Consider the following 24,282-nt stretch of genomic DNA (forward strand, 5'->3'; position numbering starts at 1 on the left):
CCTTTTTTCGTCGACTGTATATATATATATATATATATATTTTTTTTTTTTTTTTTTTTTTTTTGCACCACATGCACTATATCCTAAAAATCAACTTGTACATTTTTGCAAGACAATTTCAAAAGAGCTTATTTTATCGTCATCATGTCAAGTTAATTAACAAATAAAACAAACGCACGTTTTCTTAACCAAAAGCTGGGATTTATTTAAATCTCCCAAGTAAATCTAGTGGGTTTCTCAAGTGCTAAAGCAGGTTCTTTTTTTCTTTTACGGTCAATTTCAGTGGTAAAAAACTAAAAGAGTTAGTAAAAAAAAAAAAAACCCTCCCCATAAAATACAAATATCTACTTACTGTAGCATATGTGTGGTCTAAAAAGTCTTCTAAATTATACTTGGGTTTCAAGAATTGTTCACCAAAGATTTTGGCAAGTGTAGATACATTGGCATAGTAATGTTGACTCAAGGTCTGTACTTCCCAAAGAGAAGATTCAATTGCTTTGGATTCATAAGGGTTCATATCTTCCATACTAAAAGGATCTTCTGCTTCACTTGTGGCCTTGTTGCTATGAATTAAGTCCATACAGGTAGGATGGCGCTTCAAGAGATTATAGATAAATGGAATAATAATCACACTAGCTGCAGGTGGAGCAGTCAATGACAAACGTGCTAAACGCTTGATAAATGCAGCAATTAGAGCAGCAGGAAGATATCTATGAACCTGATTAGATTCCAAAAAACACACACACACTTTAACTTACGCAGAAGACAAGAAAAGTTCCAGTAAACGAAAGAATCGAGATCTGTATTTGACATGCATGACATTTCTGTCTAACAATGAATACAGTTTGATATAGAAATCGGGATAGTCTCTATCAAGATAGTATGAGTAAACATAAAAATATTCATAAAGACTTACAAGTTGTGGTCCACAATCAAAGTAAACAAACCATTCAAGGCCAACAAACTAACAGCACCACCCACATTATAAGAATCAGTCAAGAAATCCATCAATAATTTAGGTTCATGCATATGAGGCAAAATACGCTTGTGTAAAATCAACAGGATTCGCTTGTACATCTCTTCAGTCAAAGGCAACTTCATCAAACTAAGCCAACAATCGGAAAACCCACGCTTGTGTACTCTTAACTGAAGCAAAGGATGCTTTCTCTTCTTTCCTTCTTTTTTAGCAGCTGTTTCTTCATTTTCTGGTTCTGAATCAGACAATAAGCCCTCATCACCCAACAAATCATCTGTCTTGTTATCTTGCTTGGATTTGGGCTCATATTGAATAGGATTCACTGTCCAGAATTCGTCAATTTCATTGGCTTCTGTTGGCATGGTGCGAATGCCTTCTAAAATCAAAAGTACATTGGTAGCCATCAAACGAAGATTGTCTTCACTGTCTGCTTCATTTGACAATTTAACCTTTTTATAGCTGCTTGATTTCTTTTGTGTTTCTTTCTTTTGGTAAGCTTGTTCCATCACTTCACTATAGAATCGTATAAATAAACATATAGAGATCAGCTTGACTTACGCAGCATCTTTTAAGAAATAATGTCTTAAATCGTCATAGACATTCAAATACTTCTCAACAAGCTCCTTGCGCATATGTTCATTGAAATTGGTACTGGTAATGATTTCTTTAACAATAGGTCCATAGACAGCATTTGCAAAATGATAGCTGCCATGATGCTCCATAAAACTTTCAGATTCTGCCTTCATGTTGGCCAACAATATATTGAGTGCTGGTAATTGAAGACCAGGTTCATCACTGGATAACAAACTGCGAACATAGGTCAAATAGTCCAGATAGTTTTCTCGAAGCCAAGTATACACTTTGAATTTTGCAGAGTTTTCGTCTGTGTGCTTGGGTTTACGAAGATCGCCACTGCTCAACAAAGTAGTATAGACACGACCCAAAGAGTGGACGGCAGCATGAACTATTTGAGGGTTATCACTTTTAGCATATTGAAAGATCTCGACAATATTGTTTAATTTGGACTTGTCGCTTAAACTTGCTTCAAGTGCTCTGATCTTTTGACGCACTTCTTTAAAACTTTCTGACTTGAAGAATCATAAGTAAACTATGTGCATAGTTGAATGTACTTACAGAACTGTTCGCTCCTCTCTTTCTCTTTGCTGATGCAGGCATAGTTGATCAAAAGTGAAAAAAAAGTGTTTTTTTTAGAGTCAGCTTCATGATGGATTGATATAATCTAAGCCACTATATGGATGTTACACACGATCTCGAAATAAGGTACGCACTTTTGGTAGTCTATTTTTGTTGTATCAGAATTGCATGCATTATGTCTGTGTTTATTATCAATAGCACAAAACATGCATGTATCCCTTAAAACTTTATTCTTAAACATTAAAGACACCAATTCTATCACCCATAGTCACTAAGGTCTCTAATGAATTTTCAGAGTTCTTGCGTAAATCCTCATCCCAAGTGACAGCATCTTTAGGAAAAACAGCAATACAGGTAGACCCACCGTATTGGAAATAACCCATTTCTTCTCCCTTGGCTAATTCTTTGCCTACTTGACCGTTTGTCATCACAATTGATCCTACCAAAAGAGCACCGATAGACACAAAAGCATAATTGAACCCAAGTGGGCTTTTCAGAGTGGCAACGTTACGATGGTTTTCAGTAAACACATCAAGGTCTGTATTAATTGTACAAGGATTGACTAGCAATCCAACGTCAGTACATTGAACATCAATAGAATAGCGTACCTGTATAATAAGCTCCTTCAATGTTCTTCATGGATTCAATTGTACCTCGAGCAGGGACATGGAAGCGATGATAGTCTTGGGGTGCAAGGCGGAAAATAGCCAAGGATCCGCCTTCTAATTCTTGAGCAAGTGCTTCATCTTGCAAAAGTTTAGCCAGGGTGAATTCTTTGCCTTTTATCCAAAAAGTAGTAGCAGCATCTACTGAATCAAACACATTTAGTCTAGAATCAGCAGATGATACAATGACGCCCTATGGATACACAATCAGTATGAGACATACATCTATTGTCTTTACCTCATCTTCAGGTTCAGCAATAGGTCTTTTTTCAGGAAGAATGGCTCTCGAGAAAAACTCATTGAAATTCTTGTATTCCTGAATGTCTGAAATCACATAATTGGTCATATCAATCGAATAATGATTTATGAAACTAGGAATCTGTTCTACTGATTCGGGTTCCGAAAAGAATTGACCTTGACGTAAGGTTTCTTTTAAGAAAAGAGATTGCATAATTTCTGAACTAGCCACTATATAACACATTCAATGCTATGCTCATTTGAGTGATGCTTACCTTTGTCTCTATGATAGCCACCGAAAATCAAGTGCATGCCAATACGAGTATAAATAGGCATTTCTTCATAATGCAATTCACCTGTCTATGTCAAGTGTGAATGGATTGTTTTGTTCTTTGTTTGCCTATTTACCGAACGAATAATAATGAAGTTACCATACTTCTTTTCAATAGCCGATCGAAGACTTTCAGGCACAAGATGTTTATGAAGCCAGCTAGTTAATTTTCTACGGTGCCAGTGTTTTGGGATTTTAGAAGAAGGAGCATGAATACCATCCTCTAAAGTGAGTCGTGTCAGTAACCTATTAAACGCATATCATGCACTTACTTACAACAGCAGCAGCAGCATCAGACTGTGTGCTTTTATCAACGAGAAAAGTAAAAGACTAAAAAAAAAGTGTCAAAAAAAATGTTTTTGATTGAACACATACTCTCATAAGACCTGCTTGATCGTTGTTTTCGATTTGTCTTTCAATCTCGGGCTCAAATGGTTGAGCTGGGGCGTTTTCATCGATAGGGTAATCTTCGGTTGTCATCGTTTTTTTTTTTTTAAAAAAAGAAAAGAAAAGAAAAGAGAAAGAGGGAAATGAAATCTGTGCCAAGAAGGGTTATTAAATACCTTTTTTTAGTTCAAATAACTGTTTATAGCAAGAAATCCGATATTTGTGATACAATGGTAAAGTGTTTTTCAAGAATGTGATTTTTAAATAAGCAATGTCTTTTTTTTCTGTTTCTATGTTATAAACTATTAATACCTCATAGTCATACTTTCAGTAACGATAACAACAACAAATATCAAGGTGTTCCGACGCGTGCGTCATTTTGGTTGAGTTTGCGTATGCTTATCTGAAATGAAAGGTGACACACATAGGATAATACTCGTTAGTCCAAGGCAAGCAAAGAGGCTATAATAAAGTAAGCCAATCTTGAAATCATGCACACACAATAGCCTGTACAATGTTTTTGCTTCTTTTCCATTACTTAATAATGAAGACAACCTTCATTATGAGTCAAGGTTTGCACTCCCGAAAATAGACAGATAGTATTTCACAATTGACACTTCTGCCGTATGCTAAAACCTTGCATTTTGACATTCAAAAGCTTCTCCTTATTTCTTGTATAAATACCGTGAAAAATACGCAATGTTCCTGAATTTCTATAGCAACCGTTGCTAGGCATAAATTGCATCAAAGCACGCGTCATTCAACTGTCAAAACGATTGCTGTGTTCCAAAAGAGGAGAAAGAATGTCCAATCAACATAGAGTAGGCTGAGATTAAACTCCATTTTTTTTTTCTTAACAAGATCCAATGTTTCTCTCTTTTTTTTCTTTCTTTCCCTCTCCTCTCGCTTTTTTTTCCTTTTCGCTTGTACAACATTTGTATATATTTAGTGGCAATTATTGTATGGTCAATCAAACTTAATAACTTAATATACTATTCAAAAGTGAGTAGTGTTGTTGATCTGGACTTTACTTGTTTCCTAATGAGCTTTCTTCTTTTGTTTTTTTTTTTTAATAGACACCACTGCAATATGGTAACTGCCACTTTAAGCATATAATATTCTAATTCAAAACAGAGTGAATATTATCAAGACATTAAGATTATTTGTCAGAACCATATCATGAAAGGAAGCCTAAAAGCATCTGAAGGACATCCATGGCGAAATTGGAAAATCAGAGTCGTTGCTATCGACAACCATCACCGAGAAAAAAAGGGCAAGCTGAACATACTGCTGGATCACGTGGAATATATGCTACACCCTACCTTTGAGAATCCCAGGCGTGTTTTTGCCAGAGAGCCTTATTTGTTACAAGAAAAGGGTTGGGGTGAGTTTGATATGCGTGTCGTCCTCCATTTTGCACATCAATTGGCAGAGCCTGAAAACATCTTTTTTGACCTTCATTTTCGAGAACACACTTATACCATTTTACATAGAATCAATTTTGTCCATCCTTCACCTGATCTTGTGCGTCTGTTGAATACAGAACCCGAACCAATGTATCATGACAGCATAAAGAAGAGACGCGCAAGTCCGCCTCTGTTGGCAGCCAAGAAGATCAAAACACCGCCTACAGTCTCTTCGCCAGCACAGTTTAGTGATGGTCCTCTTACACCTTACAGTAAATATCCAACATCACCCTCTAACAATGACATTGAATCAGACGATGTATTTCGAAATCTACATGGTCGACAGATAAAAGATGGAGTGATTATTGATAACGTATATGATGAAAAGGATGTTGACAATGTGCATTCAATACATAAATCAGCCATAGACGATCGTATTCGAAAAGCATGGGGATTGCCTATGGTAAAATACGACTGTTTCTTCTTTATATTGATTGGACATATGTAGGGTTTAGATATGTTGGAATTAGCAAGACGACTCAGCACAAGATCACCAGAAGAAATTACAGAAATAGAAACACTTATTTTAACCCATAGAAAAGACGATATGTTATTAGAAGACAATGAAGGTAATTCAAAGCAGTGTAGTATTATTGTTTAACTCTTGTGTTAGATGAATTCATGGTCGATTTGTATTCTTTAGGACCTGAACTGCTAAACCTATTATGGGAATACACAGAAAATAAAACCCAATTACAGAACACGACCGAAATGTCACCCTTTTCACTTGTACAAGCAAATACCAACATGATGGAATACGATTAAAAAAAAAAGAAAGAAAGAAACCTTGTTTATTTCAGCAAACAATAATAAAAAAAAAAAAAGAGGGTATTCTCTATAGACCTACACGGAAAAGCACTTGTTTTCCTTTTTTTCCCTTTTTCTTTTTTGTGTTGCTTTCCTCCTCTTCTTCTTCTTGTTCTTCATTTGTTGTGGATTCATTCCATGCATTTTGATGAGGTTTTCTCAACAGTGCATTGATATCTGCTCTTCTGGATGTACCTGATGAAGTGGGTAATGCAGGAAACAATTGTTGCAGATCAGCATCAGAAGCAGTGCGCGGTGTAGATGAACCACTCCAAGGTGTCTTTGACTGAAGAGGCGGGAAACTAGGGGGACGAATACCACCTGCATCGATCGCTGCTGATGCTACTTTATCCCATACACCTTTCTTTTTCTTTGACTGAGATCGTTTTGGATCCACAATGAGCACACGGGGCGAATGGGTGTCATTGCTTAAAGACTAACATGATGTCAATGGATAGCATTTAAATATCTAAAACTTACTGGGTTCTTTTTGATGTTCCAAGCATGAATTATGTCTGACTTTAATGCACGGTTGTCAATCAAATCCTTGGCTCCTGCAATCACTTTGTCTGTCAGGTCCATGTCTTGATCACATAGACCATAAATGCTGTTGACAAAAGAAGCTGCATCCATGCTTAAACTGGTGTATTTCGTCACATATTGACGAAATTTGATCACTTTGTCAACACTTTTGATCATATCAGCAATACGATCCAATGCAGCTGCATGACGAGACACAACTGCTGTTTCTGGTTCAGAAGAAGAAGACTTGACTTCTTCGCCTAATGTTGGCCATTGTTCCTGTGGTTCTGATAAACTAGTAGAAGCCATTCTTGAAGACAATAAAGCATTTGGATTGACGGACCCATTAATGTCAGGAAAATCTTGGGCTGATAATTGAACTGTCTTTTTTGCTTGACGTCCACGCTGTTGTTGAGGTTGAGATGAAGTATAGTTAAGATTGACATCAACACGACTTTGTTTCGCCCGTTGTTGACGTGAAAGTGTGTTGACATGTTCCTTGACTTCGTGTGCTTTTAAATCAATATCTGTATCAAACACAACAAACTTGTTCTCTAAGCATTCTTTGTATTGACATAAATAATGCTCTTTGTTAAAATGCTTTTCCTATATATGCCATGTCAATTTAAAGTCAGTCGCAAATGTCACTTACCAAGCTATCATAATTAGCATAATATTGATGTTGAATGCCATGTCGAACACATAAATGACATTGTTCATGCTTATCACGGCAATGTTCAAACAGTTCATCAGGGCCATAGAAGCGTGTTCTACAAAACACACATTCTGGATGCCCAGTAAACCCTGTCTCGTCTTCTTTGTTAAATGAAGCGTCGCCTTCTCGGTAATGTTTTTGCAATTGAGCATTGGTATATAACGTATGTTCATGAGAAAAGATCTTTTTGTTGCGAAGACAAAGATCACAGCATACTCGTTCATGGACTTGTTTAACGTGGCGTTTAAGTTCATTCCAGTTCTCGAAGGCTTCTTCACAGTCTTGCTCAGGACAATTGTATTGGAGTAAGATCAATGTCTCTTTATACATCTCTTTTGTCTCGAATCGGATATCATACTTCTTATGATAGAATGGGGTATCTTGTCTTTTGTAAGTCTCGTAAGGCTTTTCGCTGTCGTTTGTAAACACCACTTTGTTTGCCTCTATCTATCATCAAGAATGGATATAAGAAGCCACACCATAAAATTAAATGTCTTACCTTACAATAAGCACAATTCTTTGTGCCATAAAGTGCTCTTAAACGCAAAGTACATAAATGACAAGTACGATGGTCACAAGGAGCAACAGCATAATAATCAATGGGACGAGTACAGATAAAACAAACTTCACCTTCAGCGTCTTCTTCGCTGTCTTCTATAGGTTTCTTTTTAAACCCTTTCAAAGGTTCTTTTTTCTGCTGCTGCTTTTGGTGCTTTTTCTTGTCGTTGTTATTCTTGTCGCTGTTGTTCTTGTCACTTGTATCCGAACGCGATTTTTCGTTATTGTTGTTGTTGTTGTTGTTGTTACGACGTCGGTAGTGTCGCTTTTTGTTTGTATTGTTAATTTCGGTTGAAGAAGAAGAGGGTTGAGTGGGTTCCATAGTCTAGTCTATAAGTCTAATATATAAAAAAAAAAAAGAGAGAGAGATGATATCAACTGCCGCAGTTCACCATCAAAAAAGTTTTCTAATGACAGTAGCCAATAAGAAAAGGACATAAGGATAATGCCATACACAAGAACATATGATTCCTATAGCCAAATGTTTTATTTCTTGCAAATATAAGCGTTTTTCTGTTTCCTCTATCTCTTTATTGTCTTTTTCTTTTTCCTCTTCTTATGAATACCCAAGACGAGTTTGATTCAGGTGAATAGAGCCTATAAAAACATATTTATTGAACTTGTTTCTTGTAGTAGTGATTCTGGATTTAGTCTAGGCCAATTAGAACAAGAGAGCTTCTTGACTCGGTTAACTTCTATTCCTTTGATTCAAGACAGTTTAACAGGAGCCCATCAAATGGCTCAATGCTATCCTGGTGGACAAAAAGTGCTTGACTATGCTCATCATATGCTAAGTCTATCACAGCCTTATTTATCAAGCCATGATCATCAACTCTTGGTGCGTGCTAATGATTTGGGTAACAAATCACTTGAACTCATTGAGCGCCAGTTCCCCATGATTCATCAACCTACAGATGAACTAGTGGGTTATATTCAAATATCTATTTTTCAAAAGAATCGGCCAGCCTAGACGCTATGGCTAAACACATTGACATGTTGCTTCAGTCTTTTTTTACCTCTCGAACAGGATCATTTGCAAGGTATGGATAGACTCATGAAACGAGTGAATGATGTGCCATTAAGCGTATCTAATACAACAGCCTATCAATTGTCTGCTACAGTAGATCAAGAAAGACAAATCAAGCACATGATACAAAAGCAAGTCCATTCGGAGTCTTTTAAGGCCATATTTGGCTCTGCTGTACAAACCATGTACAACTTGACACAGACTGAATTTGACAAGTTTCATCAAGAGCTCTTAAAGCCAAACATGAGTCACATGGAACGTATCCGTAACATCTTGGTTTTGTCTCAAACAGATATTTTAATGCCATTGTATCAGAAATCTGTTCCTTCACTTTAGAAATACACTCCTTCTTAAAAATATAGTATCTCTCATATATATATATATAAAAAGGGAGTATGTTTGTTATAAGGAGAATAATGCCAAATACTATGATTAGAAAAAAAAGAGAGGGGGATGTGTTTTCAGATATAAAAAGGAGAAAAAGGGTTTTTGTTATTTATTTGCATATATAAAAAGGAGCCTTTAATTATGATGAGCATAGGAGATGTATAGGCTCTATAAAAAAGAATCTTTTTTTTCTGTCTCTTTTTTTTTATTCAGAATAAAACATGGCAGACGCAATGGCTTATCATCATCGTCAAAATCAATACCAACAAGATACAAGAAGAGACATGATGATGCAAAGAGATTCTTCTACTTCAACCCTTTTAACTCGTGAACAACAACTTCGGGAAGAAATTGCAAGACTAAAACGAGAAGAACAAGAACTCTGTGAAAAAGACATTTGGGTCAAACAAACCATCATGGCTGTTCGAGAAAAGATTGCTGCCGAAAAAAGAATTTACTAAACTATGCCAATAAACATGTATCAGATGTATTATGCATCTCTTTGTCATTTCATGTGCGATGCGGACTTACGGAATTTTAAAGAAGCTCGGCCCGCATCCTACTCAGGCCTATGAAAGCATCTACTGTAGTGTAAGAAAGGATCGCTCACGAACAAAGGAGCATTAAAATCAGCCAAGTCGACATTCTTGTTCTTTCTCTAAATTTACAATGGTAAAGTATCATCCACAATGAAAGAGAAAAAAGAGAGAGAAAGAAAGGGAATGGAAGAGCCATACGAGAACATCATGATAAACGAATGAATGGATTGATTTTTGAGATGGATGGATATTTTGTTTTTTTTTTTTTTATGGAACATGCATAGACAACATGAATCACATCTCCATGTCGCTCTTCTTTTTCTTTTTTTCTTGTTATATATGAACGTATATTAATGCACTCAACATATATAGGCTAAGAAGGACGTTGCTGCTAAGCCCAGTTCCAGCTCTGGAGGTAAGAAGGCCAAGAAGAAGTGGTCTGCCAAGAAGGTCAAGGATAAGGCCAACAACTTGGTCATCCTCGATAAGCCCACCTACGAACGTTTGTTCAAGGAAGTTCCTACCTACAAGCTCATCTCTCAATCCGTCCTTGTTGACCGTCTCAAGTTGAACGGTTCTTTGGCTCGTATTGCTATCCGTGAACTTGAAGCTCAAGGTTTAATCAAGCCTATCTCTCGTCACCATGCTCAAATCATCTACACTCGTGCCACTGGTGATGAAAAGAAGTCTGCTGCTGCTGACAATGAAGAATAAATTCTTTCAATAAACTAGTATTTTTTTTTTTTTTTCATTTTCTTTACAGATATAATTTATTATTCGTGCAGTTGGATTAGCGTCTATTTAGTGTCAAATAAGCTAAAAAGATAACTACGGCCAATGCACCGTGCTGACATAAAATGCCAAGCGCCGTTGGTTTGATCGTGGGGATGAGTAGCGCGATATAGCCCATTGGAAAAGATTCGCATATACCACGACTCTGCTCACACCCTTGAATAGAAAAAAAAAAGAAGAAAAAAAAACTTTTTTCGTGTCTTGTTGAACTTTATATACTTGAAAAAACACGGGCTTTTAAAAAAAGTTGAGGACTGCTTTATTCTCGTTTCCAAGAACCACTTTGGCCTCCACTCTTTTCAACGACTTGGATACCTTCAATGACCATGTCTTTTGATGCAGCTTTACACATATCATAGACTGTCAAAAGAGCCACACTGGTTGCTGTCAATGCTTCCATTTCCACACCTGTCTTACCCGAGGTCTGTACAACAGATGCACATTCAACACTTTGTTTATGATCGTCTAGCCAGAGTTGGACATCAATCAAGCCCAATAAAAGTGGATGACAGAGTGGGATTAAATTCGAGGTTTGTTTGGCTGCTTGGATACCTGCAATCTGAGCGACTGTCAAGACATTCCCCTTGGCACTCTGGCAATGGTTTTTTTTAGCAATTGATAAGCATGATCTGGTAAAAGAATGCGGCCAATGGCTTTGGCTTCTCGCTTGGTCATGGCTTTATCTGTGACAGAGACCATGCGTGCTTCACCTGTTGATGGATCTGTATGTGTCAATCTGTGCGGTTTTGTAGAATAGAATCGAGTCGTATGTGTTGGCATATTCTTAAATGTATGAAAATAACCTTCATTTAATAGAATAAATATATATATAAAAATTACCCTCCAATCAGGATCATGGGTCGATTCTTTCTAGAAGCTAATTCAAACATACCAGCATGTTGCTTCTTTTTCTTTTTGACTGCTGCTCCAATGATATCTAACAATTCTTGATCTGATTTGCCTTGTCGTAACATGTCTCTTAAGGATACTTCTGTGTTGCCAAACAGACATACTTTGATACTACCATTGGCTGTGATGCGTAATCGATTACATGTACCACAAAAATGATCTGTCATGGATGTAATAAAGCCTAATTTACCACGATAACCAGGCACTTGAAAATGCTGTTCTTAATGAGTAAATAAACACAAAAATGTATCGTATTTTTTTTTTTTTACCTTGGTGGTATCATTCGCACTGTCCGTTTGTTTCTCCAATGTACCATAGATAGATTCAATGCAATGAACTAGTTCTTTAAAGGGCACTAATTTGTCTTGATGCCACTTGTTTCCATCAAATGGCATATATTCAATAAACCTGATATTAATAGGATGGTCTTTTGTATAGGCCACAAACTTGAGTATTTCATGATCATTGACACCCCGCATCACGACCGTATTGACTTTGACTTGGATACCCAAGTCCACTGCTTTTTGAATTGCTTCTATCACACGCTCCAGTCCTTTTCTTCTTGTCATGATTTGGAACAAGTGAGGATCTAATGTATCTAAGCTCACGTTCAATGTATCTAATCCACCTTCCACAAGCGCAGGTAATTTGCGTTTCAAGGCAATACCGTTGGATGTCATGGCTAAGCTCTGTAGACCGTCTTGCTTTAGTTGACCGAGACTTTGGACAAGTTGAACAATGTCAGGTCGAACAGTGGGTTCGCCACCTGTTAAACGTATCTTGGTCACACCTTGGCTTACAAACAATCGCGCTAGTTGAAGGATTTCGTGGCTTTGGAGTAACTGATGATCAGGTGAAAGTGGGACACCTTCTTCTGGCATACAATAAGTACCTTTAGATTGATGAGTACACATAGATGGCAATGGTGGCTTACATCTTAGATTGCAACGCTCTGTCAATGAGATGCGAAGGTAGTTGTGTTGACGTTGAAAGTTGTCTGTAAGATATTTACTCACCAGAGTAGGTTCTTCAACAAGATTAGACTACATGATCGAGTAAGAGAGAATACAAAGAAAGGCGTTTTTACTTACTGTCTTTAAAGCCACTGCTATCTATAGACAAGAGTTAGATAGAGTTCAAGTGGATGATAATGCATGTACCTGAGAATTATACCATCTCTTTCGTAGAATATGTTTTTTTGAAAATTGTAGACAAGTAGACAACAACATATAAAGAAGAAGAAGTTGTGCGTGAGAGTAATGGAGTCAAGCGAGTATTTATACTTTTTTTATTTGTTTGTTACTAAATAAAGCATTCGCTCTTTTTTGATAAGCTTCATCTCTTATAGTAGCTAAGAAACCTATTTTATTCATTCTTTCTAGCAGCAGCTTCACGCTCACGTTTACGCAAAGCTCTCTTACGAATATCTTTTTGAATGCCTATCAAAATATATGTATGTATCAACAACGTATATCTAACAAACGCAACTTACTGTCATTGTAATTCACCCAGAAAGAAGTAGTAAACAAGTTATTGATGGCCCAGTTAGCAACACCATGCATAGGATAAGGAGCAGAAGTAAAAGGAACTTGAGCACCACAAGGGACACCGATCTTCTTCAATACACTTGTAACGTAATCCTTGGCAGTAGGAATCAAAAGAGAAGGCTTACGAATCTTACTCATAGCAGAAACAACAAAATAGGTATTGACGTGTTCAACAACAATACCATCTTTTTCAACTTCCTTACCCAAAGCTTGAGACCAAGTAGACAAAAAGGCCTTACCAGCAGAATAGACAGATAAATAAGGTGTAGCTACCAAACCAGCAAATGAACCCATGTTGAGAATAAGACCATTATGACTATCACACAGTAAGATAACCTGTATTACATCAACAAGTGGACTTACTTTTCTTTCATTTGAGGAAGTACAAGCTTTGTCATTTTCATAAGACCCTTAATGTTGACTTCAATGATGTTGTTGATAGTTGTATCATCTTCTTCCATAAAAGAGGTAGGAATGTCATGATTGACACCCACATTGTTCACAAGAACACCTACACGAATAGAACCCAGTGTTTCTCCTACTCTTTTAAAATCCTCAGGATCACCTTTTGTGAAATCCATAGCCAATGTCTTTGTTTCAACGCCATACTGTTCAGCTGAGAAATGATATAAGTCTATCTTTCTCAAGAAAACAAACCACTTACCGATATCCTTTGCCATTGCATCCAACTTAGAAGCAGTACGAGAAATCAAACAGACATTAAACTTGTTTTTAGCGAGTTGTAAAGCAAACTCTTTACCAATACCATCAGTAGCACCCGTGATTACTGAATCCATAGAGTGGGTTTTACGCGTATGGAAGAAATATCTTGCTTACCTGCCCAAGCACCTTGATCAGCACCAAATTTCTTGAGCTATATCATGAAAAGTAAGTCAAGTTGAACACGTGAAGACTACTTTACAGGAATACCACTGGCTACAAAAGAATCAAACACAGTCTTTAAAAGTGACAAGACTTTATAACCGAGAAAAGCAGCACCAATAGCAGCGAATAAAGTGATAGAGTTGCACTCGACCATGGTCAATAATAAAAAAGAAAGAAAAAAAAAGAAATTGTATTTCGGTCACAAAGCCCGTTCTTATTAATTGTTGGGTGCTTTAGCCCCACAGTTGGGTTCTGACATATGATTGGACAATAACTTTAAATACAATACGATCCAGTGCTTTACGCCAAATACAAGTGATGCTCCATAAGAGCAAAAAAGTACAGCGGTTGAAACAACTCAATCGAGAAAAAAAAACAAACGTAATACCGATAGGTTAATACCATTGAATCTTTTAACTTGGGCAATCATTAGTTTGTATGGTTTCTTTTTTCACTATTAAAAAAAGGGGGAGGGGGAGACAAAGACAAGTGATGATGGCTAAAAGAGAACCAGAATACACTTGCATAAGGCATCAGTTTGATGTACTTTTCAAAAGGATTCAAAGGCAGCCATGATTCGAATTTGCATGAAAAAAAAAAGTTTTTTTCAAGTCACATTCCCTTGACAACACAGATCTTTTTTTTTTATTTTCTTTTGTTCTCTCGAGATCAACACGATGCTAAGGTACCTTAGAATAAATAAATGCCTAGTTGTTTTTTGAGCTTCTCGGTTTATTTTATGAGTGTGTTTATTTTTAACGCGTTTTTGAAAAAGTGAATCAATTCCAAGTTGGACACAAGATCATGCTTGGCCACTTATAGATACAGACACTATTGACACAAGTTATGCAAGCTCAAGCCACGCCGCAGCATTAGCGAGCATTTTTGGTCATGACGCATTAGACTTTCATACGAATGTTTCCGTATTCTATGATGAGTTTAACTTTGGTAAACTGTCCTTCATCTTCATTCCATATTTATGATTCTTTAGTGCCACATCAAACAATGACAGATACCATTGAACCTTCCAGTTTGATTCATCAAGACTATGTTCATTCAGTGACAAATGATGCCAAAAGGAGACACAGCAGTAGCTCAGCATCAACCAATTCTTCTCTAGAAGATGACAATACATTCTCTACTATGCATAGCCGAAGATCAAGTCTAGACAGTGAATCTTCCACAGAATCAGTCAAGCCAAGCTACATGCATCGACGTCAAATGGAAGAAGCCATTTTAGAAAAAATTACACATCAATTAGATGCAGACAAGTTGCCTGGTATTTTGACGATCATCTCACACAATCAAGACAATGTAGAAGAAGTCGAGATTGATTTAGCTAAACTGGACTATGTTCAACTCGAACATATTTTACTCTATGTGGATGCATGTCTTTTAGAGAAACAAGGTGGACCTAAAGTCAAATTAAATGACTATGTGATTCAGCCAATGAAAAAGTCAATGCCAAAGCAACGACGTCGAAAACAACGCTGTACTTCTATTGTAGAAGCAGGCCATGTCGTCCATGGTACTTGTACATCTCGACTGTCTGATTCTTATGGTCCAATGTCGATGTCCGCACTTACTGAATACACTGTGAAAAGAAAAAACAATAAGAAAAGAACACCGAAAAAGAACAAGAAATTTAATCATACATTACCTGTCAAGAAACCATCCAAAAGGAAAACTGCTTTACATAAACGTAAATTACTGGAAGATATGATTCAACCCTCTTCTAATGATGAAGATGAAGAAGAAAACTCAAAAGGAGATATTATCATATTTGGTAATGAACAAATGGATTTTGCAGTGACAGACAATCAAACCATCGTTCATTCGTCTTTGCCAACACAACACATACCTTCTGTAAATGACCAACCCATCGAAGCAGACGAAGACGATGAACTCATTGACATTATGATGTAAAATAAACCTTTTATTTCCATATAAACTACTAGCTATGTGCCTAACCTGTTATTGTATCTTCTCCCTATCTTGACAAGTGAGATTTCAAAATGCGATATTTCGATTTGGAAAGACTGTATTTCTGAAACAAATGTATGAAAATCAACTGTTTGATAAACAAAGCGTGAAAATGTTGATTTTTGGGTATGAATCAATGAAGCACAAAGGAGAACTTGATCGTGTAACTTCTGTGCGTACTTTCTTTTATTTTTCTGTATATAAGCTGGTATGTTCTCTCTTTCTTTCTTTCTCTTTCTTTATTCATTTGATGCATTCTATTGCCAATTCACAAATTACGCTTGAAACGATTTCTAATGAATGGGGTTCATTACCAAAAGGTAGAGTCATTGAATGTCTATTATTTATTCAATGTCTATAGTGGCAAGTCAGTCCATGCATACCAAGACAGCTTTTTATCCTATGTATTTTCATCACCCAAATGATCCTGCATCGCCACCTCTTCTTCCAAACCATTTTATACCGCCACCTTTACCAAGCAAAAGTCCTCGAACTGTCATTCCATCGAAACGAGCTGAACAAAACAGAGTTGCTCAACGTGCTTTCCGGTTACGAAAAGAACGCTATGTCAAAGAACTTGAAAGAAAAGTAAAACTAATGGATGACTGGAAAGCAGAAATCAACGCATTACGTCAAGAAAATCAACAACTCAAAGAAACCAATGTGCGCCTAGAACAACACCTTAAGCAATCAAAAGAACAAAAGGCGCTCTCTTTGACGAAAAGAAACCCTATGGATCAAACCAAACTGGAGTTCTTGCCTGTTGAATTGGGTTCACCTACGACTTCATGTTCGTCGTCATCTTCTTCCTTTCTACTGCCTTCTCATTGGAATACTTCCATGGATATGAATGAGTTTTACACGGTGCTATCACCACCCCCTTCTATGGTGAGACAAGAACCATTCAGTGTTATGCACCATCATTGTTCCCTCAAGGACACGTTAAGCAGTGTCATGTGAATGTACACTTGTGTAAGAACCCTTATTTTAACGACCCTTCATTGATATATAAAAAGTTTGTTTATATGGGAAATATGACGACAAATGTTTTAAACTGTTTATTTGTTTTATGTTGGAATACCAATCAAAAGAGCTTGTCTTAATCGAGTTACACCTATTTTTAACGTCTCTGTATCATAATGAGCAAAAGATAAACGGACATAATAGTCGTCAGGATTGGATACAGAAAACAAGGTACCAAGTCCTACACCCACATCAATGTTGTGTTCTTGAGCAATTTCCATCAATTCGCTGCCCTTGATTGGTAGTTTAAGCCAGACAAAATAGCCCCCTTTGGGTCTGATTTCCGAGGAACAGCCCAAGGGAACAAGGTGTTCTTGAATAGGTGCCCATAATCCACGGTAAAGACGATCACTGTGTGTCTTTTTAAGAAATTCAACATGTTGAAAGAGTACATTGTCTTTAAGCATTTGGTTAATAATTTGGCTTGCTAATTCAGTTCATTTAGAAATACACACAGAGCACAATACACTTACACAGATAAGAAGGTGAACCACCTGATATGAATGAACCACTAGGAATCCAGTTTAATGTTTATCTTTCTGATAGTTTAACCTACCAAGCACCCACACGCTGGATAAGGCGCTCATTGGCTTCTATCCATCCTACTCTTGCTCCTGGTGCAAGTAACTTGGAAAATGAACCATTACTGATCACAACACTCTTTCCTTGACTTTCTAGATCATAAGCAACAAGACGCTTAGGAATATCACCTTCAAAAGTCAAGATATCATACACATCATCACAAATGATCAGCATGTTGTATTTCTTGCCTAACTCAACTAGTCTTTGTCTCTTTTCAGCTGACAAAATAGACCCTGTAGGGTTTGCATGGGTAGGGACACAATACAACACAGAACTAAAGGTGGTTGAATCATTTGGCTGGTAGTGTTTGGCAAGGTGATCTTCTAATAGGTCCAGGCGCATACCAGAATCCCCTTCTTCTGGTATACCCACCCATTGATCCCGTGTATAGCCTACATCAAGAAAGATATCAAACACTAGGAAATAAGTAGGGTCTTGTAGATACACATGACGTGTGTGTGTTTCTGGACGTGTTAATATCGATAATATATGTTGAAGTGAAAGGGATGCACCTGCTGTAGCGCATAAATGTTGACTACCATCATCGTAAGTGTTTATGTTAAATAAAGCTTTGTTGTACCTGTACACAGGAGAATGATATGCGTTTGTTAAGAAAGTAGCTAAATTACGTAAAAATTCAGGATGTCCAAGTTCATGACCATACTATTCATTTTATTATTATTTTAGTTCATTCACTCTATCTTTTTACTTGCAACATATCCACTGCAGCATGAGGTGCACTTAACGCCTTTTGTGCTGCTTCAGAAAAGAGTTGAGTAGGTAAAAGATCAGCACTAGGCTGTCCATTCTTAAAGTTGATCATGAAAAAAAAAAGAGGGATAAAAGAAGAGGGAGGGAGGGGGGTATTTAGATTTTCTCAATGATTGGATCAGCCATTTTACGTCTACGTAAATAACTAGAGAAAACATTAGATGAGTGAGGGTTGTCATATAGGTTTGTTTAATTACCTTTTAGGTTGAGGTTGACACAAAACCTGAATCATGTTTTTGAAAGGGTTATGTTTGTTGTAAGGATTTGCCCCTAATTCAGGGTATTTGGCCTTGATGATTTCAGCACGTATCTAATAAGATAAGTAAAAAGTATTTTCTCTCTTGTCTCTTACTTGTTCATGCGTGGTAACACCGCGTAAAATTAAAGAACAGTGGTATAACGTAAGTCCACCTACTAACCATAGCAAGATAAAGCAATAAATACAGAGTACAAAACTGACAGGAGCCTTGGAGAACACAAAACTAAAGGTAGACTCTTGCTTGGAATAATAGACGAGTTCATAAGTACAGGATACAATCACAAAAATACATGAAAGAGCAGCAGCCATAATGAACGTAAAAAATGATCGATAGTTGCGTTTACCAATACAATTATTGAGCCAAGCACAATGATGATCTTCAAATTCTAAGCAGGATGAGTACGCCTACCCTTATAAGTTTATCCTTACCAACACAGTTATCACATTGTCGACAATGACTGGAGCGAGGAGGACGGTATATTTTACAGGTATCGCAATAAGTAAGGGAATAAGGTGTGTTTTTAATCCATATTTCTTTAGGTGGTGCTTCTGAGTCCAGAGAGGCATTGTCATCATCATTGTCATCAAAAACAGGATCTAGGTTACGCGGAATGATCTAATAAAGAGGTGAGAACAAGTATGAGCGAATGGATACGTTACACCTGGATCTGTCCAAGAGGCTTTCAACATGGAAACAAAAGCGAGTACAAATAAATAAGCAAACACAATAGGAATAGCTGGATGTACATCATTCCAAAGAAATGGACAGCTATGTATCATTAGACAACAATAAAAATGAGTCTAACTTACGTAAAGACAGCAAACAAGACGGTAGGTGTAATCAACAGGAATAAACCTACAATAAAAGCCCGATAATCACCACTTGTCACTAAACGACCACCTAACAAGAACCGAGTATGTCCAGGAAAAATCTGATAATTACGATAAGGCTGTTCTCGAATGATGTAGTGTGGTTGTTCCGTCGTATGAGTTTCTTGTGATGTATCTTTGATGGTCTTGAGGCAATACGCTTCTGAGTTTTCAATATCAAATGTAACTGGTGGTGGTGGTGGTGGTGGTGGTGGTGGTTGCGGTTGTAGTGGTGATGATTGATGTAAGATAGGTGCTGTGCTAGCATAACTACTAGCAAAATTAGAATGTGAAGTGACTCCCGAAGAGTGAGGAATAGGATCGTCTTCATCGTGTATAGCTTGTGTTTGATTCATGTGTGTCATAGGTGCTGATTCAAAGTCGAAATCCTCGAGAGATTCAGGTTCAAAAGAAGAGTTGAAGAAACTAGACTGAAAAGCACTAAAAGAAGCTGGTTCTTGTGTATTTTCAATAATGGATTTATCAGGAACATCCATTGTCGTTTTTAAATATTATATATTAAACTTTCTCTCTTTTTTTTCACTTTGTCTCTTTCACTCTATGTGTCTGTCTATAGGAAAAAAAAAAAAAAAAGAGGTAACGCAAACAATATGAAATAAAATAAAATAAAAAGGAGGATTACACAAGAAAAAAAAGAGAGAGAATAGATAAATAAGTGAATATGATGTGTACACAAGAACCGAGCACTTGCTCCTTTTTTTTTTCTTTTTTTCTTCTTTTTTTTTTGCTTTTCACTTATGGAGCTATGTATAGAAAACCCATCTATTAAATCTTGGTTAAGAAAAGCGATAATTTCACATCACAAAAAGAAACCGTCGCAGAGTAAATATCCCTTTTTTAAGAAATTGTTGCTTATTTTCCCTTTAGATGTCTTTGGGGTGACACTCCTTCAAAGCCTACAAATAGCAAATACACCTATTGCTTATGAAAACAAAGAGACAGTCATAGGCATTATACCTATTATTGTAGCCAAATGTGGCTCTTATTTAAAAGACCAAGGTCTTTATATAGAAGGTATTTTTCGTAAAAGTGGCAGGTAAAATAGAGCATAAATTTAATGAAGTCATTTTAATTCTATAAAAGTGCCAAAAGAGTAGGTGAATTGCAACGCATATTTAACTCATCATCTGATTACGGAATCGGACTCAACTGGATTGGGTTCAATGTCCATGATGCTGCCAATTGTCTAAGGCGTTTTTTAAATTACTTGCCAGAACCTGTTATTCCTTTTGGACTCTATCAATCGTTTCGAGATGTTGCCACAGGAGAAACTGAACGTAAGCTAGGCCTATGGATATGTAGATATTGACTAATCATGTTAGTCTATGTCATGATAGATGCCTATCAGCAATTAATAGATCAACTTCCTCATGTAAACCAGTATTTATTGTTCTATCTTTTAGATCTCCTCTCTCTTTTCAGTCGATATGATCAATACACCAAAATGGACTCGAGTTCTCTGGCTTCTGTATTTACACCGGGCATCTTGCTCAACCCAGAAGACGCCATGAACCCTGAACATTACAAACTATCGCAAAGAGTGGTTCAGTTCTTAATAGACCACCAAGATAAGTTTCATTTACCGTGTTATCCCTCTTGTTATCCACTCTATTCGCCTTTGCATAAAAACAAACTACTTAGAGCCAATACAGCACCTGTACAGAAACCTCATTTTGCTCATTACGAACCACTAAAAGTGAAACCATAGATATTGTATATACGTTAGTTTATCAATTCACTTGAAACCCGCGCTACTTGGGATGAACAAACAAAAACAAAAAAAATTCCAATTTGTGTATTAAAAGGCATCTTATTTAAACTTTCTTTTTTTTTTTCAGTTCTTTTGTAAAAAAAAAAGGAAACCATGGTTCGCCTGCTTAAGTTACTCAGTTTAGCCACTTGTTTATGTGTGGTGAAATCCCAAGATGTGACAGAGAAGCAAGTGGTTTCTTCTGTCATGTATGCACCTGTTCCGACCAATCGAATGGCACTTGCCCATCCATTACCTGCTGCAGAGTTTATTGCGTCCAATGGGGAACAAAAGACAGTGTGTCACAATTTCCGTACAGAATTCAACAAGAATTCTCGAGGCTGGATTGTAGAAAATACAATGCAAGATACCTATGATGTGAATCAAGACGGTATTCAATTGAACTTGTTGCCTCCTAAACAATACGTTCGACTTTTAGACACAAGAAGTAGGACATCTAAATGTGAATGTATGGACTCATGTAACCATAGATTTACCTTATAACCAAATTGGTGGTCGAGGCCCCACCTTGAATGCCACGACCTATATTCGCTATGGCAGGATCTCTGCTACCATGAAGACAGCTAGTGGAGGAGGTTCAGTTACTGCTTTTATTTTAATTGCAGATGATGGTGATGAAATTGATTTTGAGATCGTTGGTGGTGATTTTCGATCTGTACAGTAAGTTAAAGAGGGACTCAAGCGATATCTCATATTTGGGTATAGAACCAATTACTTTTGGGGAAGAGACATCGAATACACTGTGAATGGTGCTGTCCATCAAATTAAAGGTGCTGATTTAGACAAAGCATTTCATCGTTACACCATTGACTGGTCACCAGAAAAGATTGACTGGATTATAGATGACCAGATTGTGCGCACAAAGACAAGAGCTGAAACATGCGATGCTAGTGGTGTATGCAAATTTCCATCTCGACCAGCGTAGGTTTTCCTAATTTGTTTGTATAAATCTCAATTTTGTTTTTCTTAGACGTGTCCAAGTTGGATTATGGGATGGTAGTATTGAATCAGGTACAGCAGCATGGTCTAGAGGACCTATTGATGTAAGTAGATACCACACATGGTTACATACTCATACGTTCATAGTGGTCTTTACCTCATTCAATTTCAGCTTATATCAAGGATATTCATGTTGACTGTAATCCAGAGTATAATCAAATTGTCAATTGATACTCGGAAATTTATAGAGCAAAGAATGTACCTGAATCTATATAACCTTATGCATTTTCTCTTTTTTCTAATAAATGGATCTTTATTTCCACACTTCACCTACAAAGAAGTTTATGTTGGCATTCAGAAAGAAGAAATCAAGTGCTGTGGGCCCTGTAACTCAACAAGAAAAACCAAATGTCTTGATCACAAGAAAAGTATCATACGCTCAAGCCAAGAAGCTTTGGCATCAACTATTGACTCATAAAAGAATGACCAAGACAGCTACTATCTTGTTTGATTCACATGAACATCTATCTCCTCCTCCTACACCACCGCCCAAGAAATCACAGACGATGCCTGACTTGGTGGGCTATACAGACCATTGGATGGACCGCGCTTTACCTCATTTACCTTATGAAGAAGAAAAACACACAAGTAGTCTTTCAAGAACGTCTACTTGGGTAGGCAAGTCTATTCAACGATGGATAAGTACCTACAGTAGCAGTGTTAGCAGCAGTAGTCTTATGAGCGCTGCCAGTAGTACAAAACGATCCTTGTTTGGTAAATCAGGAGAGATATTCATGGGCAAATCTGGTCCACTGTTACTTGACCATTCAGAACTGCATGAAGAAGAACTGGAAGATGCTACAAGACACTCATTCTCAAGTTCCTTGTCACCTAACTATTTAGCAGATAAAATGACACTTCATTCAAAGGGTAAGTGTATATAGAATAGAGTGTGTATTGATCTTGATGTTAGTTTTACAGGTGACATCTCTTGGTTCTTCTGGCAGTAAGTTGGGAATAGACATAACAAGGCTTCTTATACGTATGTAGGTTATCAATATCAAATGGATATCCGCGTTACAAATAATCCTGTTCAAACACACCATGGCATTATGCGCAAAGCAGCAAAAGAACAAAGCATGTGCCATCCTCGTACGGCTCTTACATTGTAAGTAAAAACGATAGAAGCTAAAAGCACTGATATTCTATAGTCATGTCCAAGGTCGTTTCCAAATCGAATGTTGCTTAACTCTAAAACCTTATAAATCCACACATACGTTGATGAAGCGTCTTAAGTCACTTAAATCTAAATCAGACTTGTTCAGGCTAGCGAATATGGAACAAGGTGAAGAACAACGAGTAGAGGAGAAGAAAAAGGAGGAAGAGGAGGAGGAGGAAGAAGTAGAGGAGGAGACCATTCAAGCCAGGCTTGTTTTAGACTCAGGAGAAGAATTGCTCTCTAGTTTTGCTAACAGAGGCATAAGCCGATACACACTTCAAACATCGAGCTCCGTTACAATAGAGCTCACCATGGTATTTTTGCTTGAAACATTGGAAGAAGATGACGAAGACGAAGATGAAGAAAAAGCATTGTATACGCCTATTGATCAAGATGTGCTCAATTACTGTGTATCAGGGGACTATTTAACTTTCTATGTCAAGGGCGAATATCATCCAGTAAGATCAAACTATGTTTTCAATGAATTACTGATATTTGTTAGACATGGAATAGATATTGGGTTACTTTTGAATCTCACCAATTAGTCCTAAGATTAAATGAACGAGGAAAAGGAGAGCCTGTGACACGATTCCCGCTTAAAGAGCTAAATCAAGTCAACATTAATCCTTCAGAAGACACTCTAGAAGAAATTTACTTGGGAAAGAAACATGGCATGATTCTAACATTTGGGAAATATAGCATGTTCCTGTTTGCTGATAACCATGCAAGTATGCGTTATTGGAAATGCTTGCTTGAACAATATGCCAATGCCTACATACATTCTATAAGCAAAATTCATAAAAAATACCTATGGCCATCGTCGGTGGCGCAGTGAAATCGTTTTTTTAATTGGATAATAAAAATTTTCGATGGTTGATTCCCTATTATGGTTTTCGAGCTAAACAGGCAGACAGGCGACGATGATGACTACGTCGACAA

The 24,282-nt window shown here is 37.1% G+C and overlaps 17 protein-coding genes across 17 annotated transcripts; 9 read left to right on the forward strand and 8 right to left on the reverse strand.

The window, feature by feature from the left end:
- Window positions 1-912: 912 nt before the first annotated feature.
- On the reverse strand, window positions 913-2,152 carry B0P05DRAFT_577541 (uncharacterized protein; the record flags this gene model as incomplete). The annotated part of the gene is made up of 3 exons (XM_051581792.1): window positions 913-1,489; window positions 1,535-2,064; window positions 2,111-2,152. The coding sequence occupies 3 exons, from the start codon at window positions 2,150-2,152 to the stop codon at window positions 913-915; spliced, it is 1,149 nt and encodes a 382-aa protein (XP_051438111.1).
- A 121-nt stretch (window positions 2,153-2,273) lies between these two features.
- Window positions 2,274-3,871, reverse strand: B0P05DRAFT_528415 (phosphatidylserine decarboxylase-domain-containing protein). Its single transcript, XM_051576638.1, has 7 exons — window positions 3,740-3,871; window positions 3,637-3,694; window positions 3,442-3,587; window positions 3,309-3,393; window positions 3,035-3,264; window positions 2,740-2,989; window positions 2,274-2,693 (listed from the first exon to the last, which is right to left on the reverse strand). The coding sequence occupies exons 1-7, from the start codon at window positions 3,842-3,844 to the stop codon at window positions 2,365-2,367; spliced, it is 1,203 nt and encodes a 400-aa protein (XP_051438112.1). The 5' UTR covers window positions 3,845-3,871; the 3' UTR covers window positions 2,274-2,364.
- Window positions 3,872-4,646: 775 nt separating this feature from the next.
- B0P05DRAFT_528416 (uncharacterized protein) lies at window positions 4,647-6,041 on the forward strand. Its single transcript, XM_051576639.1, has 5 exons — window positions 4,647-4,753; window positions 4,828-4,843; window positions 4,886-5,620; window positions 5,666-5,786; window positions 5,831-6,041. The coding sequence occupies exons 3-5, from the start codon at window positions 5,060-5,062 to the stop codon at window positions 5,980-5,982; spliced, it is 834 nt and encodes a 277-aa protein (XP_051438113.1). The 5' UTR covers window positions 4,647-4,753; window positions 4,828-4,843; window positions 4,886-5,059; the 3' UTR covers window positions 5,983-6,041.
- On the reverse strand, window positions 6,004-8,174 carry B0P05DRAFT_504577 (uncharacterized protein). Its single transcript, XM_051575495.1, has 4 exons — window positions 7,761-8,174; window positions 7,199-7,708; window positions 6,505-7,152; window positions 6,004-6,460 (listed from the first exon to the last, which is right to left on the reverse strand). Exons 1-4 carry the CDS (start codon window positions 8,139-8,141, stop codon window positions 6,053-6,055), a joined length of 1,947 nt encoding a protein of 648 aa, XP_051438114.1. The 5' UTR covers window positions 8,142-8,174; the 3' UTR covers window positions 6,004-6,052.
- Window positions 8,175-8,555: 381 nt separating this feature from the next.
- Window positions 8,556-9,182, forward strand: B0P05DRAFT_594316 (uncharacterized protein; the record flags this gene model as incomplete). Its single annotated transcript, XM_051583071.1, has 2 exons — window positions 8,556-8,741; window positions 8,847-9,182. The coding sequence occupies 2 exons, from the start codon at window positions 8,556-8,558 to the stop codon at window positions 9,180-9,182; spliced, it is 522 nt and encodes a 173-aa protein (XP_051438115.1).
- A 341-nt stretch (window positions 9,183-9,523) lies between these two features.
- B0P05DRAFT_463691 (uncharacterized protein) lies at window positions 9,524-9,694 on the forward strand (the record flags this gene model as incomplete). The annotated part of the gene is made up of 1 exon (XM_051574177.1): window positions 9,524-9,694. The coding sequence occupies one exon, from the start codon at window positions 9,524-9,526 to the stop codon at window positions 9,692-9,694; it is 171 nt and encodes a 56-aa protein (XP_051438116.1).
- A 200-nt stretch (window positions 9,695-9,894) lies between these two features.
- Window positions 9,895-10,521, forward strand: B0P05DRAFT_602238 (S25 ribosomal protein). Its single transcript, XM_051583264.1, has 2 exons — window positions 9,895-10,078; window positions 10,180-10,521. The coding sequence occupies exons 1-2, from the start codon at window positions 10,062-10,064 to the stop codon at window positions 10,484-10,486; spliced, it is 324 nt and encodes a 107-aa protein (XP_051438117.1). The 5' UTR covers window positions 9,895-10,061; the 3' UTR covers window positions 10,487-10,521.
- A 150-nt stretch (window positions 10,522-10,671) lies between these two features.
- Window positions 10,672-12,734, reverse strand: B0P05DRAFT_528430 (uncharacterized protein). Its single transcript, XM_051576640.1, has 5 exons — window positions 12,634-12,734; window positions 11,743-12,516; window positions 11,457-11,688; window positions 11,255-11,367; window positions 10,672-11,154 (listed from the first exon to the last, which is right to left on the reverse strand). The coding sequence occupies exons 1-5, from the start codon at window positions 12,700-12,702 to the stop codon at window positions 11,047-11,049; spliced, it is 1,296 nt and encodes a 431-aa protein (XP_051438118.1). The 5' UTR covers window positions 12,703-12,734; the 3' UTR covers window positions 10,672-11,046.
- B0P05DRAFT_528434 (uncharacterized protein) lies at window positions 12,731-14,090 on the reverse strand. The gene is made up of 5 exons (XM_051576641.1): window positions 13,943-14,090; window positions 13,858-13,894; window positions 13,685-13,807; window positions 13,384-13,636; window positions 12,731-13,336 (listed from the first exon to the last, which is right to left on the reverse strand). The coding sequence occupies exons 1-5, from the start codon at window positions 14,057-14,059 to the stop codon at window positions 12,934-12,936; spliced, it is 933 nt and encodes a 310-aa protein (XP_051438119.1). The 5' UTR covers window positions 14,060-14,090; the 3' UTR covers window positions 12,731-12,933.
- Window positions 14,091-14,550: 460 nt separating this feature from the next.
- Window positions 14,551-15,859, forward strand: B0P05DRAFT_528436 (uncharacterized protein). Its single transcript, XM_051576642.1, has 2 exons — window positions 14,551-14,853; window positions 14,897-15,859. The coding sequence occupies exon 2, from the start codon at window positions 14,911-14,913 to the stop codon at window positions 15,829-15,831; it is 921 nt and encodes a 306-aa protein (XP_051438120.1). The 5' UTR covers window positions 14,551-14,853; window positions 14,897-14,910; the 3' UTR covers window positions 15,832-15,859.
- A 192-nt stretch (window positions 15,860-16,051) lies between these two features.
- B0P05DRAFT_594319 (uncharacterized protein) lies at window positions 16,052-16,927 on the forward strand. Its single transcript, XM_051583072.1, has 2 exons — window positions 16,052-16,208; window positions 16,250-16,927. The coding sequence occupies exons 1-2, from the start codon at window positions 16,139-16,141 to the stop codon at window positions 16,846-16,848; spliced, it is 669 nt and encodes a 222-aa protein (XP_051438121.1). The 5' UTR covers window positions 16,052-16,138; the 3' UTR covers window positions 16,849-16,927.
- Window positions 16,902-17,444, reverse strand: B0P05DRAFT_297026 (uncharacterized protein). Its single transcript, XM_051573468.1, has 2 exons — window positions 17,385-17,444; window positions 16,902-17,338 (listed from the first exon to the last, which is right to left on the reverse strand). Exon 2 carries the CDS (start codon window positions 17,316-17,318, stop codon window positions 16,956-16,958), a length of 363 nt encoding a protein of 120 aa, XP_051438122.1. The 5' UTR covers window positions 17,319-17,338; window positions 17,385-17,444; the 3' UTR covers window positions 16,902-16,955.
- A 19-nt stretch (window positions 17,445-17,463) lies between these two features.
- Window positions 17,464-18,316, reverse strand: B0P05DRAFT_577548 (pyridoxal phosphate-dependent transferase; the record flags this gene model as incomplete). Its single annotated transcript, XM_051581793.1, has 3 exons — window positions 17,464-18,028; window positions 18,074-18,156; window positions 18,203-18,316. The coding sequence occupies 3 exons, from the start codon at window positions 18,314-18,316 to the stop codon at window positions 17,464-17,466; spliced, it is 762 nt and encodes a 253-aa protein (XP_051438123.1).
- A 44-nt stretch (window positions 18,317-18,360) lies between these two features.
- On the reverse strand, window positions 18,361-19,890 carry B0P05DRAFT_584151 (DHHC palmitoyltransferase-domain-containing protein; the record flags this gene model as incomplete). The annotated part of the gene is made up of 6 exons (XM_051582319.1): window positions 18,361-18,409; window positions 18,462-18,574; window positions 18,617-18,909; window positions 18,953-19,139; window positions 19,184-19,292; window positions 19,334-19,890. The coding sequence occupies 6 exons, from the start codon at window positions 19,888-19,890 to the stop codon at window positions 18,361-18,363; spliced, it is 1,308 nt and encodes a 435-aa protein (XP_051438124.1).
- Window positions 19,891-20,121: 231 nt separating this feature from the next.
- B0P05DRAFT_528458 (Rho GTPase activation protein) lies at window positions 20,122-21,224 on the forward strand. Its single transcript, XM_051576643.1, has 4 exons — window positions 20,122-20,236; window positions 20,282-20,450; window positions 20,498-20,691; window positions 20,737-21,224. The coding sequence occupies exons 1-4, from the start codon at window positions 20,152-20,154 to the stop codon at window positions 21,120-21,122; spliced, it is 834 nt and encodes a 277-aa protein (XP_051438125.1). The 5' UTR covers window positions 20,122-20,151; the 3' UTR covers window positions 21,123-21,224.
- Window positions 21,225-22,448, forward strand: B0P05DRAFT_528461 (concanavalin A-like lectin/glucanase domain-containing protein). Its single transcript, XM_051576644.1, has 5 exons — window positions 21,225-21,612; window positions 21,656-21,845; window positions 21,891-22,106; window positions 22,156-22,228; window positions 22,272-22,448. Exons 1-5 carry the CDS (start codon window positions 21,279-21,281, stop codon window positions 22,353-22,355), a joined length of 897 nt encoding a protein of 298 aa, XP_051438126.1. The 5' UTR covers window positions 21,225-21,278; the 3' UTR covers window positions 22,356-22,448.
- B0P05DRAFT_528466 (uncharacterized protein) lies at window positions 22,449-24,265 on the forward strand. The gene is made up of 5 exons (XM_051576645.1): window positions 22,449-23,054; window positions 23,098-23,130; window positions 23,175-23,292; window positions 23,336-23,801; window positions 23,846-24,265. Exons 1-5 carry the CDS (start codon window positions 22,469-22,471, stop codon window positions 24,176-24,178), a joined length of 1,536 nt encoding a protein of 511 aa, XP_051438127.1. The 5' UTR covers window positions 22,449-22,468; the 3' UTR covers window positions 24,179-24,265.
- Window positions 24,266-24,282: the final 17 nt, after the last annotated feature.

Source organism: Gilbertella persicaria, assembly GCF_025201335.1.
Source record: "Gilbertella persicaria strain CBS 190.32 chromosome Unknown B0P05scaffold_6, whole genome shotgun sequence".
NCBI lineage: Eukaryota > Fungi > Mucoromycota > Mucoromycetes > Mucorales > Choanephoraceae > Gilbertella > Gilbertella persicaria.

Excerpts from the sequence above, each read along its gene's own strand:
- B0P05DRAFT_528436 (XM_051576642.1), top strand. The coding sequence starts at position 14,911 with ATGACAGATACCATTGAACCTTCCAGTTTGATTCATCAAGACTATGTT.
- B0P05DRAFT_297026 (XM_051573468.1), bottom strand. The coding sequence starts at position 17,318 with ATGCTTAAAGACAATGTACTCTTTCAACATGTTGAATTTCTTAAAAAG.
- B0P05DRAFT_528430 (XM_051576640.1), bottom strand. The coding sequence starts at position 12,702 with ATGTTGTTGTCTACTTGTCTACAATTTTCAAAAAAACATATTCTACGA. Across the intron at positions 11,689-11,742 it reads GTGCGAATGATACCACCAAG|CATTTTCAAGTGCCTGGTTA; the intron begins GTAAAAAAAAAA and ends CATTAAGAACAG. Across the intron at positions 11,368-11,456 it reads GAAAAAGAAGCAACATGCTG|GTTATTTTCATACATTTAAG; the intron begins GTATGTTTGAAT and ends TATTAAATGAAG.
- B0P05DRAFT_528458 (XM_051576643.1), top strand. The coding sequence starts at position 20,152 with ATGGAGCTATGTATAGAAAACCCATCTATTAAATCTTGGTTAAGAAAA. Across the intron at positions 20,451-20,497 it reads ATTTTTCGTAAAAGTGGCAG|TGCCAAAAGAGTAGGTGAAT; the intron begins GTAAAATAGAGC and ends ATTCTATAAAAG. Across the intron at positions 20,692-20,736 it reads TGCCACAGGAGAAACTGAAC|TCTATGTCATGATAGATGCC; the intron begins GTAAGCTAGGCC and ends TAATCATGTTAG.
- B0P05DRAFT_594319 (XM_051583072.1), top strand. The coding sequence starts at position 16,139 with ATGCATTCTATTGCCAATTCACAAATTACGCTTGAAACGATTTCTAAT. Across the intron at positions 16,209-16,249 it reads ATGGGGTTCATTACCAAAAG|TGGCAAGTCAGTCCATGCAT; the intron begins GTAGAGTCATTG and ends CAATGTCTATAG.
- B0P05DRAFT_528461 (XM_051576644.1), top strand. The coding sequence starts at position 21,279 with ATGGTTCGCCTGCTTAAGTTACTCAGTTTAGCCACTTGTTTATGTGTG. Across the intron at positions 21,846-21,890 it reads GGTGATTTTCGATCTGTACA|AACCAATTACTTTTGGGGAA; the intron begins GTAAGTTAAAGA and ends ATTTGGGTATAG. Across the intron at positions 22,229-22,271 it reads GGTCTAGAGGACCTATTGAT|TGGTCTTTACCTCATTCAAT; the intron begins GTAAGTAGATAC and ends ATACGTTCATAG.
- B0P05DRAFT_504577 (XM_051575495.1), bottom strand. The coding sequence starts at position 8,141 with ATGGAACCCACTCAACCCTCTTCTTCTTCAACCGAAATTAACAATACA. Across the intron at positions 7,709-7,760 it reads AGAATTGTGCTTATTGTAAG|ATAGAGGCAAACAAAGTGGT; the intron begins GTAAGACATTTA and ends TCTTGATGATAG. Across the intron at positions 6,461-6,504 it reads GGAACATCAAAAAGAACCCA|TCTTTAAGCAATGACACCCA; the intron begins GTAAGTTTTAGA and ends ACATCATGTTAG.
- B0P05DRAFT_528434 (XM_051576641.1), bottom strand. The coding sequence starts at position 14,059 with ATGGTCGAGTGCAACTCTATCACTTTATTCGCTGCTATTGGTGCTGCT. Across the intron at positions 13,637-13,684 it reads TGCAATGGCAAAGGATATCG|CTGAACAGTATGGCGTTGAA; the intron begins GTAAGTGGTTTG and ends ATCATTTCTCAG. Across the intron at positions 13,337-13,383 it reads CTTCCTCAAATGAAAGAAAA|TCATAATGGTCTTATTCTCA; the intron begins GTAAGTCCACTT and ends ACTGTGTGATAG.
- B0P05DRAFT_528416 (XM_051576639.1), top strand. The coding sequence starts at position 5,060 with ATGCTACACCCTACCTTTGAGAATCCCAGGCGTGTTTTTGCCAGAGAG. Across the intron at positions 5,621-5,665 it reads AAGCATGGGGATTGCCTATG|GGTTTAGATATGTTGGAATT; the intron begins GTAAAATACGAC and ends GGACATATGTAG. Across the intron at positions 5,787-5,830 it reads GTTATTAGAAGACAATGAAG|ATGAATTCATGGTCGATTTG; the intron begins GTAATTCAAAGC and ends CTCTTGTGTTAG.
- B0P05DRAFT_528415 (XM_051576638.1), bottom strand. The coding sequence starts at position 3,844 with ATGACAACCGAAGATTACCCTATCGATGAAAACGCCCCAGCTCAACCA. Across the intron at positions 3,265-3,308 it reads TGGCTATCATAGAGACAAAG|TGGCTAGTTCAGAAATTATG; the intron begins GTAAGCATCACT and ends TGTGTTATATAG. Across the intron at positions 2,990-3,034 it reads TTGCTGAACCTGAAGATGAG|GGCGTCATTGTATCATCTGC; the intron begins GTAAAGACAATA and ends GTGTATCCATAG.
- B0P05DRAFT_528466 (XM_051576645.1), top strand. The coding sequence starts at position 22,469 with ATGTTGGCATTCAGAAAGAAGAAATCAAGTGCTGTGGGCCCTGTAACT. Across the intron at positions 23,055-23,097 it reads AATGACACTTCATTCAAAGG|TTTTACAGGTGACATCTCTT; the intron begins GTAAGTGTATAT and ends TCTTGATGTTAG. Across the intron at positions 23,802-23,845 it reads TCAAGGGCGAATATCATCCA|ACATGGAATAGATATTGGGT; the intron begins GTAAGATCAAAC and ends GATATTTGTTAG.